Source organism: Melozone crissalis, unplaced genomic scaffold (genome assembly GCF_028551555.1).
Source record: "Melozone crissalis strain CALT ecotype California unplaced genomic scaffold, PUWL_Pcris_2 ptg000063l_1, whole genome shotgun sequence".
NCBI classification, from domain to species: domain Eukaryota; kingdom Metazoa; phylum Chordata; class Aves; order Passeriformes; family Passerellidae; genus Melozone; species Melozone crissalis.
The window spans coordinates 9,648,163-9,660,481 of NW_026535841.1; the positions used below are offsets into that span (position 1 = coordinate 9,648,163).

At 45.2% G+C, this 12,319-nt stretch overlaps 1 protein-coding gene across 1 annotated transcript in view; it reads left to right on the forward strand.

The window, feature by feature from the left end:
- The first annotated feature begins 1,033 nt into the window (after positions 1-1,033).
- The window catches only part of GALNT9 (polypeptide N-acetylgalactosaminyltransferase 9), a 128,627-nt gene continuing 117,341 nt past the window's right edge, over positions 1,034-12,319 (forward strand). The window contains exon 1 of the mRNA XM_054288749.1: positions 1,034-1,491. Coding sequence (XP_054144724.1) covers positions 1,251-1,491 — 241 coding nt within the window. The 5' untranslated portion in view covers positions 1,034-1,250. The remainder of the gene's footprint in view (positions 1,492-12,319) is intronic.

Sequence of the window (12,319 nt, forward strand, 5' to 3'; positions counted from 1 at the left end):
TGAACATGAATGGAGAAGCTGTTGAAAGGGCATCTTTAATGCCCATAGGTATTGAAATTAAAGAATTAATGGTTACGACCTGAGAGATTATCAATTTAGACTAGATATAAAGAATAAATATTTTCTGACAAGGGTGGTAAAATGCTGTCATAAGTCACCCAGAGAGGTGATGGATGTCCCATCCCTGGAAACATTTGAGGTCAGCTCAGACAGGGTTCTGAGCAACCTGATGTCAGCTCATTTGAGGTCAGCTTAGACAGGGCTCTGAGTGACCTGATCGAGTTGAATATGTCCCTGCTCATTGCAGGGGGCTTGGAGCAGACGGGCTGTTAAACATTTCTGCCAACCTAAACTATTCTATGAGTCCATATTTCTATGGATGCTTGGCAAGAACTTCTCTTGCCTGTGCATGCGGTCCCAACCATGTCATTTCCATGCAGGATCTCAAGCCGGAGCCGTACTCGGGCTGCCGGGAAACCCACGGAGCAGAGTGCGTTACCAGCTCTCCCTCTTGCCGGGGAGCGTGCGAACTTATTTCATCTCTTCTCCGCCGCTCAGCCGGGTGGGGCATCACCTCCCCTCGGGGGCTGCAAGGACACCTTGCTCCCTCCCGCCGCCCTCGGGAGCTGCCCGCGGGCAGGACCGGCTCTCTCCAGGTGGGCAGCGATGATAAGATGGCCCCTGGCGCGTTCGGCGGGGCCCTGGGCAGGGCGCGGGGCGGGCGCGGCTCCGCCGTGTGCATGTAGATGAGATCCCCCGGAGCACGTCACTGCGCACCGGCGCTCTGCGTTCGGGGCGGCGGACAGCGAGCGAGGGCGGGCGGGCGGGAGCCGCCGGAGGAGCAGCAGCGGCAGCAGGAGGAGGAAGAGGAGGAGGAGGCTCGGGGGGCAGCAGCGCTCGGCCCCGCTCCATGCCGCCCTGCCCGCCGCGGCGCGGGCCCCGCGGGGCGACGGCGGGCGCGGGGCGGGGAGCGGCGCGGCGGTGCTGAAGGACAGCTCCGCTCTCGGCTCTCCTCGGCTCCGCTCCCCCAGGCTCCGCTCCTGTTCTCTCCGCTCCCCCTGGCTCCTCTCTACCCGGCTCTGCTCCCCCAGGCTCCGCTCCCGTTCTCTCTGCTCCCCCTGGCTCCGCTGCCTTCAGCTCCGCTGCCCCCGGCTCCGCTCCGCGCCCCGGGCTCTGCCCTCTCCGGGTGGCCGCGGGGCCGCCGCTCGCCGCGCCTGGATGCGCCCCCCGCCACCGCGCCCGCGGCTCCCATGGCGGTGGCACGGAAAATCAAAACTTTGTTGACGGTGAACATCTTGGTCTTCGTGGGCATCATCCTGTTCTCCGTGTACTGCAGGATCCAGGACCGCTCGCAGGAGCTGGTGCAGATCGTCCGGAGCGCGGAGCGCCGGGCCAGGAGCCGCGGCGCCAAGGTGGGCAGCCTGGCCGACAGGGAGTCCATCCTGCAGCGCCTGGACCACCTGGAGGAAGTGGTCTACAACCAGCTCAATGGTACGAGGGGCGGGGAGGGGGTGTCCTGTGCCCCGGGAGGGTGCTGCAGGATGCGCAGGAGCCCCCAAGTGTCCCCAGCTGGGGAGGGGAGCCCGGGCACTGATCACACCAACCCCAGCGCTGAAATGCTGAAAACACAGGGCGAGAGGTGATGCAGGGTTTGCTGGAAGGATTTGTCGAGCCTCCCACCACCACCCTGCCTCTCTGCCAACTCTTGCTCCAAAGTCAGCACTTCCTCAATAGATGCAAAGTTCAGGATGCTGCAGTTCAGGGGTTTCAGGATCAGAGGAAGTCCCTACAAACTGTACCAGGTTTTACAGTTTGTCTGGATGTATTAACTCTGCAGAGGAAGTTGTTTGTATAGCAAATACAGTGTTAGATTATAGCTGGAAGTCATATACTTGGTTTCAGAGCTACTTTAAAAGCATTCTGCTGAGTTCTTACATTGTGCACTATTAATGGTCTGTTTAAACATAGCACCCATATGTTTTCTTAATGACTTTGCCATTTAAATTTGTTATTGTCATTGATGAGGAGGGGAAGCATCCACCAGAGTTTTATGACCTACCATTCTAATTCACCAGCCTCAAAAAATATTGCTAGGTAAGCAAAGAACCCTTCCATGGTGGTTAAAACAGGCTAAGCCATCAAAGTTGTTATAGGACAGACATCATTTCATACAGAAACTAATTCTTCAAAATTCCTGCATTTGTATTTGCATGAATTCGTAAAGTTCGAAGTGTGAGACATCAAAGAAATAAGTATGTGATTAAATACAGCAGTGTTTTGGACAAGAAAAGGCTGAAGGAGTGAACTTTGCATGAGATTATATTATAAAAGTAACATTTAGTATGTCACAGCAAATAAAATGTTCGGTGTAAATATGTTTAATATGTGCTTCTAGGCTGCTTGTGGAAATCCTACTTGTAACATTGATTTAAGAAAGGCTACTGTAGCCTCAAACTTCAGACAAATAGGAGGGTTAGCATAAAGTATGTTTCCTATTACTACTTTGTGAATGAATGTATAAATCTAAGTAAGTCAGGCTGGTATGGTAATGTGCAGTTTGTGCCCGCAAGTGTCAGGGAACAGGCATCCCCTCACACTCTCCTCTGGATGAACAGGGCAGAGAGAGGGGGAATGTGGAGTGGGGTGTTAGTCCCAAACCCACACATTCAGGAATTAGAGGGAAAGTGTCAACAGCTGTGTTTTCTGACCATATTTTGGAACAGTTTTGAAGAATGTAGGATTTAAGAGGAAAATCATTCTCGTGTATTCCACCAAACCACAAAGTTCACAAACTAAATTAGATATATCCATTACAACTCAATTAATGACTTTTTTTGCCCAAATAGATTTGTTCTTAGTGCTCTTCATAGGGGAGACTTTGGGAAGGACTTCCCTGCTCTGTGTTCATCTCAGCACAGATCCCCTGGAGAATCAGCAGAGTCCTTACTGTGCTAGGCAGGCACCATTGCATGCAATCACTGGAAGTTCTCTGTGAAGCATGCCTCTTTTTGGGAACTGTTTTCTTCATCTTCTTTAATTCCATTTATTGGATATGGATCTTCATGCTGAAATGACTTGAACTTAGTGTTACGTTGCTTCTTCAGGTCATATCAAACACTGCAGGCAGTTTTCTTTTCCTAGAAGTTCTTACACAGGAAAATACAGAAAGTTTTTCAAGCTGAGCTGTTCAAATTTCCTATTTATTTCCCCTTAATTTTTTTCCTCTGATGTGATTGTTGAGTTTCTTATTATTACACAGTGGTACATTAACATTGATTAATTCTGAAAAAAAATACCTTTTCCCCCCTTCATGTTTCAACAAAAAGAAAAAGTCCCAAGAAATTAGGAAATGCTCCTCTGAAATCATCAGAGCTGCATTGCTGTAAGTGAAATCAGGACCAAGCATCTCTGTTTGGGTTTAGCTGGCTGCTGTTCTGTTTGCAATGCCATGACTCATTATTTGTGTCATTAATGGTCAGCCCTGGGATGCAGGGGAGCCTGTGTGGCAGGGCTGTGCTGTGTCACACAAACACTCTGTGCTCTGCAGCTTCACCTCAGGCTTGAGTCAGGTTTCTCCTGCCCATGCTGCCTGACCACAAGGTTAGAGAGCCAAATGAGGCTGTCCTGGATGTCACTTTTTGATGATCCAGAGCAATAAAAAGCCACTCTGAGAGAGACCAGCCTTGTAGCTGCACAGAATTTTGTTTCTGTCACACATATTTGTTTACATACAATCAAGGAAATGTTATTTAGAAGCGTGTACCTTCTGCAAGGAAAAGAAACACAGGCAGTAACATTATAAATGTATAAGGAGGCAACCCAAAACTGATCACTTGAGAACTCATTAACTTTCCAGTCTGAATGAAATCAGTGAGTGCTGTGCCTGTGGAGGTGTGTGCAGAACACAGAGGACCATGGATGGAAGTCAGGAGAAAGCTGGTCCTTGCCATTATCTTTGGCAGAACAGGAGTTTTTAGAATAGGATGAATGAGAATTGCCATGATTCCCCGCAGAGTCGTGCAGACATCCACCCAAACAATAGTTTTCATTTGGCTCGTGCTCTGGTTTTTTATCAACTTGGGAAAAATAGTATTTCTGAAAGCTTTCTTTTCCCTCAGCTGCTGCTGGGTTTGGTGGAAGCAAATGAACAGAGCATGTAAAGGGAAAGGAAAGCAATGAAACGTGTCAGTGGAATTTTCTTGGTGAGACTTTGTATTACCTCCTGATGTTTGACCTTGGGTACAATGTTTATTTTGAAAAACAGAGTTATTATAGACCTAGTTGAGCAATCTATATATGTTCTTTTTTTATTATTTTTGCTATATTGCTATTGATGGATATATTTTTTTGTCATTCAGCACAGAACTCATACCACTTAGACTTGGTAGCAATTCATTAAATGTCATAATGATAACACCTTCATATTTTCTTCCTTTGCCTTTACTTTTTTGGTAAAGGGGAAAAATTAAAAAATTATTGAATTGACTGAATTTTTTTCCCTTAATCAGTTTTGCATCTAAGTCTGTTGCTAATGATTCACCATAGAGGATAAAGAATTTTTGATGCCCCAAGTAGAGCATAACCTTTCATGCCAAAAGCAATTGAAGGTCAGACTACAATTTCAGTCTAATTGCCTTTTTCCCTTTTCACTGTCTCTTTCCAGTAATACACAACAATCAATACAGCACGTAATTAGATTTCATTCAATCTGCAAAGATTTAGAGAGCTTTCATCTTCTCATTTGGTATTCTCACATCATGTCTTCCTACCCATGTCTTCTACACTAGACCCCTTTGACCTGTTCTGTTTCAGGAGGGATGAGCTGGGAGTTTTCCCTTGAATTTGACAGGTTATCATTCGTTACACATCATAATTTGATTTTGGTCTCTTTGGGAAGATTAAATGCAATAGCAATTTCCAGTGTGATAAATGGGGTTTACATTACATATGCATTTCATGGAGGAGGCTGGGGGGAAAAAGTGGACAATTCACATAATTGCAGCACAGAGGCTTCAAATGATGGAAATAGCAGGTCCTGGGTGCAGAGTACTGATTCCTGCTGACTGGGACTCCTGATTTTTAGAGTGCACTGGAAGCCAAGTGATTGCATTTAAAATTCAGCCTGGCAATCTGCATAGGTAAAAGTTACAGTAGTGTTTTTAAAAGGGAAGTTTATTCTTCATAAGCTCTGGACTGGTTGAAAATGGATCCAAATTTCCATGTTTTAAAGTAAGGGTTGGGAACAGGCTGCAAGAGAGTCATGTGAATATCCACATCACATGTCCACATTGTCAAAAAAGAAGTTTTTACAGCTGGAAGCTCTCAGCTGAAGAGCAGTTCCTTGGCAGAGGAGAGAGGTAAAGCCACACATGCACAGGTCACATTTAGTGTGACTGCAGCCTTGCACCAATGAAACTGCACCTTCTCATACCCACACATTTTATAACTATTTATATTTTATGAATTTATGGTCTGCTGCTAAAAATGCTAATTTTTTTTCCTTTTTCTTTTTTAGGTTAGGCTGCCATTTCTTGGTTTACTACACAGTGTTTTCTATAGTGCTGGGTCATTTTCTCAAGCTTGGCTAAGTTACCATTGACTCACCCAATGCAGGCCTGACCTTCTGTATTGCAAAGTGATGGTCAAGTCCAACAAACCGATTTCCCCATCAAACTTGTTTTGGTTGTGTTAGTATTGATTTATGCAGCTGAGGGAACTCACAGTCAGTGTTTTCAGGAAAGTCAAGGTTTTGTTCCCCAAAACAACAGAAGGAAAACTTAATGAGCCAATATTTGGATAGCCCCTATATAAATATAAGGTAATATTTGAATGGAATTACTCTATTTAGGCACTTTAGCAAGAAAAGTTTTAAAAGTTCAGTTAAAAAAGAGGGCAGCTCTTTTTTGTAAAACAGACAAAATTGCACGCAGCTCTGAAAAAAATTGACAAATGCAAAAAAATATGTCTCCATTCCAGCAGCACATCAGTGATTTTAAAGCCTTTCCCTCTACTCTGTGTTTCATACAGTGGTTACTATTTTTTATGTAATATTTCTGCTTTTTGCCTTTGTAGCTGGGAAGAAAGCGTATTTTGACAGGGAAAAAAAAATCATGTGGTAATTTTATCATTGACTCATTTGTGTGGAGCTTGAATCATTTGTACCATATGAGATTAAAAGCAATGTTTACAGAGGCACAAAGGAAACCTTTGCCTGGTGTTGGTTTTGTTGCCTTTTCAGCTGCATTCTGGTTCAGTATCTTTCCATTTCTTTGTACATTTAGCTGGAATTGGAAAAGCAAATATGGGTCTGTCATCTTCCCAGAGAGGAGCTGCAGTGTGGTGGCTGCACACCTACAGCCCCTGAACAGGTTCAGAGGATTAGAAAATTTGGTTTTAACTTAATACCCTTAATAGCGAGAGAGGTGAAGCTGGTTGTTGAGTTTAGGGAGTTTATTATTTGTTTGTTTGATCTTTTAGTCAATAAAGGCAGGTAGCAGTTGAACCAGGAGCATCATTTTGGAATGAGGTTCCAGACACTGAATGTGTGGCATTTCTCCAAGGAAATACTATGAGTTATGAAAGGAAGGAAAAGAAATGAGTCATGTTAAACAAATCTGCCTTTTTTTAATGCTTCTCTCTAACTTTACTAATGGGCACTCAGTTTCTCTTTCTCAGCATACTTGGCATGCTTTTTAATTATTAGTGCTGTTTGTGGGGTTTCTCTTGGTAGTCATTACTATCATTTAGTTCAAACCAACACACTGAAGGACAGAAAAAGGAAAAAGTAGAAAATAATAGGAGCCTGTGATGTTCTGGATAACAGGAAGGAAGAGAGCCAGTGACAGCAGAGCAGCTTCCAACCTTGTTGGAGTCCTATTGATCAAAACTGTCCTCTGAAATAAGACACCCCAGTTCCTGAGAGAGAAAAGCCAGAGAAACCCTCCCAGTGACCCAAAGTCATCCTCTCCTGAGAGCACAGAGCTAAACCAGCCAAATGCTAATTGCATGTGTCTGCTTTTCCTAAAACTCATAGCTGGGGCCATGGAAATGGTTGTGAATATCTGAAAGCTTCCCAGGTGGAGGCAAAACCCATTTCTAGGACAGCAGGGCAGGTGCAAACAGATTAAAAACTGTCTTTCTGCCCTGGAGTTTCTATCCTATCAGGTGTTCTGGAATATCCAGGTTCTCCAGACAGTTTTGAAGACAAGATACAGCGCAACTGGCACTGACTGCTTACTCAGCAAGTCCTGCAGGAGATTAAAAGATTGTTAGGCCATCTCCTGAGCCAAGATTTCTTGACTTACTCAACAGAAGGCAGCAATGATGCAACTTGGTCTAAATCAGAGGGCCCTCTGATTTAGCTGGGGTTATTTTGAGTTTAAATTCACTGTAGTGCTGGTGGGGATAAAGGTGACAAGCTTGTTTCTGTTGGTTATTTCTCAGTTTGATCTGTTGGGCTTTCAAATCTTTATTTCTTGAAGTGACATCACACCCATGATCTGGTGTAGGTCCAGATGAAGTGAGCTGTGGTATCCATATCTGTAGATATCCAAGAACATCTGTAGATATCCAAGGACATCTGTAGATATCCAAGAAGTGGTATTTTGGAGCTGAGCTCTGCTCTCTTATCCCTCTGGTTTGATGCTTTCCTCCCACAGTGAGGAAGGGGACTTTGCTTTCTGCAGTTCTTCACACTAACTTTTATTTCACCTGGTTTAGCTCATCTGGACTCCTTGCTATGCATGGGAAGAGCCCAGCAGCACCTTTTGTGGGAAATCCAGTGCAATGGGTGTTCCAGAGGAGCTCTCACACCATTCCCTGCCCCTCTTACTGCACTAGCCAGGCCATTTCATTTCTGAACAGTTCTGTGTTTGTGTTTAATTTGCTTGGATGACTTGTTCTGAGGGATCTTCTCACACTCAATGATGAGCCTGGGGCCAGGAATTGTTTTGTATCCCTGTTGAGGGCAAAATGCAGCAGAAATGGGCTGGTCTTGAGAATCCCTGACAAGTGGTAAAATGCCTAATTTTTTTTAGGGGTTTTTTTTTTTTTCCCCATCAAATGTGTCCTTGATTACTGACTCTGAAGGAGAGTGTGAGGGCAGCAGCAGGGCAGGGAGCTGAGGAGACAATAGAGTGATTCTGCTTTGTCATCATGCGCAGTGTGGACGCAGAGTTCTCTTGGGGGCTGAAGAGTTGTTGAAGTAAATGAGCAAAACGTTTTTGGAGAAGGTGAGAATATAGATTTCTGAATATCTTAAGCCTTGTATCACCTCCCATGGAGCCATTCTCCAGGAACACTTTCATTTGCCACTGGTCTGATTTATAATTTTAATACATGAGCTGTAATTTGCATGTCATCCTGGGAGAGTGGGCAAGGATGAAGAAAACTAAACCAAGGAAAGGGTTTTTAAAAGAGCTTCTGTTTTAGTAGCTTTCTGCTACTTAAAAGTGGCTCTGTCAGGCAGAGATTATGGATGCCAAAGTACTAAAGGAGAGTGTTACCTGTTTCACAGCACAATGTTTGGAATCCCAGTGTCTGGAACCACATTAAATAACCCAGATTTGGTGGATGAGGATAGAAAGGAACTTGTTTGGGATTCTTTAGTCTGCATTTTCTCCAGTCTCAACCTCCTGGGCTGCAGGTTAGAGCAACAGGCCCAAGGGGCTGCTGCAACACCAGGCTCTCCTTTGGGCTGGGCAGCCCCTGGCACAAGCCTTGATCTGCCCCGGCAGGCTCCTGACACCTCCTGCCCCTGTGCAAAGCCAAGACAGCCCTGTGGAAAGGAGCTGTGGGTCACAGGACCGACAGCACGGAGCTGGCTGCTCTCTCTGTGTTCCCAGTGTGCTGCTGGATTTTGTTCCTGTTGGAGTTGCCACGTCTGTGGTTGAGTCAGCACTCGTGTTCAGCTGGGAATCCAAGCCAGGTGCAGAAGTGGCACTGCTTTCTAAGCAGAGTGCAGATGCTGCCAGCCCTGCTGTGGCAGTGTGGGGGTGACAGACACTGCTGCCTGCACGGGGGGACAGCCTCAAGCAGGATTTTATCGCTGCAGCAATGATTCAAATTCTCCTCAGCTCACCCGCGCACTTAGTCCTGTGGAAATCACTTGCCTGAATTAATCTTTGCTATTGATCCAGAGGCATCAGCACAGTCTGTAGTTATCAGTACAGTAGCTCCAGTAGTAAATTTGGCCAAGTGAAGGCATTTTTGCCACAGGATGAGGAGTAGGTTTGGTAGTCATGATGATGTCTATGTAGTACAAAGGATGAAGCCTTGCTCCTTCAGAATGGTTGAGAACAGGGCTCTTCCTCCTTGAGGTTTTGGAAGGATTCCCCTTTCTAGTAGAGAACTTTGTGGTTTTTTTGCCTCTGACTCCTAATCCTGGGGGCTCTTGGTGCTTCTGTGTTTGTGCTGTTTGGCTCCAGTCTGCATTTTGCAAAAAGAACTTCTCAGCCCGGCTCAGATGAGCACTTCATGGTGGTTGTACTGCCCATGGTACTGCAGGACCATTTGCACAGGAAAAGGGGGTTTGTTGCACAGGATTTTGTTTCTCTTGGAAGATATCCATGAAGACAGCTGGAAAGCCCTTTCCTGCAATACTGGGGAAGTTTGCTGCTTCTTCTTTTTTTTTTATTTTTTTCCCCTCTAGCATTTTTAGTCGGGTGGTAGGGTTAATTGGTTGTTTTTCATTTGGATTTTTTTATGCTGGTTTTGTATTTTATTTGGCAATGGGGCCTTACTGCCCTTTTAGAAATTGAGTTTATTTTTTTCTACAGCTCTCATATGCCTCTAGGATGAACAGCTTTTGTAAATAAAAATGTATTTTTTGTTATATTAACTCATTTTCAAGCAAGCCTTGTGTTGTAGCAAAGATTGGTGGTATTCTTTCCTGTGCATGCTGAACTGAAGGCAATGATAAGACTAAAAATATCCCCAATTGAAACAGCATTGTATAACCCAAAGGTTAGTTTTCCTCAGGATGAAAATTTGCAGTTGCTCTATGGGTTCCTTGTAAGACAGATTTCTGGTCATGCAGCCATGTGTAAAATGAGGCTACTGAGAGCTGCAAAGTTCTGTATCTGCAAAACTCAGCCCCACTGGTGGCTGCCAGGAGCAGAATTGAGCTGGTGGCCAATGCTGGCACCCATGGCTCTGCTGTGAGCTGGGGGTGAGTGCTGGCTGTGCACTGTTCACACCTCTAACAGCAAAAACAGATTTGCCAGCCCAGAGCTGTTAATGCTAAAAGCTGCTGATGGATTGCAGGTGGCTCCGTGTAACAGATGGGAGTGGGGCATGAGGGGAGAGAGAGCTGAGCTTGTTGGAGATATTGCACAGCCCAATGCTGAGCTGCCCAGCTGCTGGAAGAGTTGATGCTTTTCCACTTTTTGTGTGGAAAAATGGGTGGTTGGGTGGTTTGGGTGCCAGCCTGTGCTAGCCTTGGATTTGAAAACCACTTTTTCTTTTAGGTAGTTTTGTTACAAAATTTGTGTGTTGTCTGGAGAGTCCCCAGGACCCGGTCTGTGGATTTAGGGTGCTGAATTTCCAAAACCATCACAGGAATGTGGGCAGCCAAATTCTCCGCTTTTCTTCCAGGTGGCCAGTCATTCCTACCACTCTTTAATGAACTTTTGCATCTGCCAGAAAGTTGCAACTTTCTCAGCAGTGGAAAAATGTCTTTTGTTTATTTGCTGCTAGTATCACAAGGAGCAGTGAAAATGCTTGCAGGTATTAATTATAAATGTCACCTATTTCCTCAATGTAACATTTGGCAAACTCAGTCAGCACATCCTTGGTGGGGTGCTCCTTTAAAAGGCACAGACGTGACCGTGCCAGCACCTGCACTGAACATTTCACCCTCAGCTATTCCTGCTCTGAATACACAAACCCAATAATCTTTGATTTTAGACCTGTGCTGGCATGGTGCTCCTCCTGAAATAGATCTATCTGGCTCGATGCGTTTCCATTCAACAGAAAATTAATTCCAGAAGGGAAGTGCCTTTTCTAATGCCTGTATCCAGTGGGGTTGGATGCAAAACCTTCTGCTTCCTGAAAGAGGCAGCTTGGTATGGGTCCCATATTCACAGCCACATTCCCATTCCAGGCCCACATAACTCAAAGCCAGGCTGCAGAGAGCCCTCTCAGATGAGATCATGGAAGGAAGAATTTCTTCTGTGATTCATTCTGAACCTGATCTGCCTAATAACTGGGTTCTTTGTCTCCCTCTTTCTGTCACTCATTAAAAAGTTCACAAAGTGAGAATTTCCAGTTCTTCTTTGCACAATGAGAAGAGTGAACAAAAGATGTGTGTAAATGGAGGAGAAATATTTATGAGGGAACAAAGAGCTGGCCCTGACTTTGAAGCTGGGATGGAGCAGCCCAGCATGCCAAGGGCCACAGGCTGAGTGATGCAGCCCTCAGAGAAGGAGATGAGCATTGCAGAAGGATTTTGCATATGCTACAGGACTACTTGTTTAGGCATCTCTCAGCCTTTAATCAGCCTGACAAGAAGCTGGAGCACAAATGGACTTGAAGAGACGCAGTGGAGCCTGTGGAAGAGTGAGGCCAGTGTGAAATTTTCCTTGTTAAAGTCGATGGAAGTGCTCATGGGATGAGTGAGATGGGGTCAGGGTTTGTGCCCAACTCATGGCAGAGCTGTTCTGGCCCTAAGGAGAGGTGGAGCTCCCCATGGCAGCACCAATGACATTGTGATATTGTTAATCCATGGTGTATTTAACAGGTCACTCTGGGACAGCCATTCCATGGTTTGACAATGCATCTTAACTTGGAGTGTTGATATTATTGTGTACCAGTTTCAGGAGGGAAAAACTCCTGTGTGGATTCCTTATGGCACTGAGTAGCAAAGTCAGAACCAGGCCCAGAGGACAAGACAGCTGATGCAGGATCAGCACCAATTAGACATGACTAGACTGAGACACGCTGTGCTGTCATAAAGCAAAATGATATTTCAGGATGGAAATTCATTTTAGAAGCAGAAATCAGCGTATGATCTTCTGGTTTTGTCCCTGAGCTTGAGGAAGATGCCTCTAATCTGTTTGATGGGTGATATTGCATGCCTGTGGCTCCTCAGTGCCTCAGCATATGGTTGTGAAACTAGAGTTTGATTATTTTCAGAAGTATTTTGACAGATACTGAACTGACAGATTCCCTGTTAAAAAGAGAGAGAGAGAGGTTTTGTTTGCTCCTCTGCTCATGAGGTTTTGTGGGTTTTAGGATGATACCTTGCTTTATTTTCCTTTCAGAGGTGGGGAGGGAAAAGCACTCCTACCATAAGAAATCAGCAGGATTAATTTTTTATTAA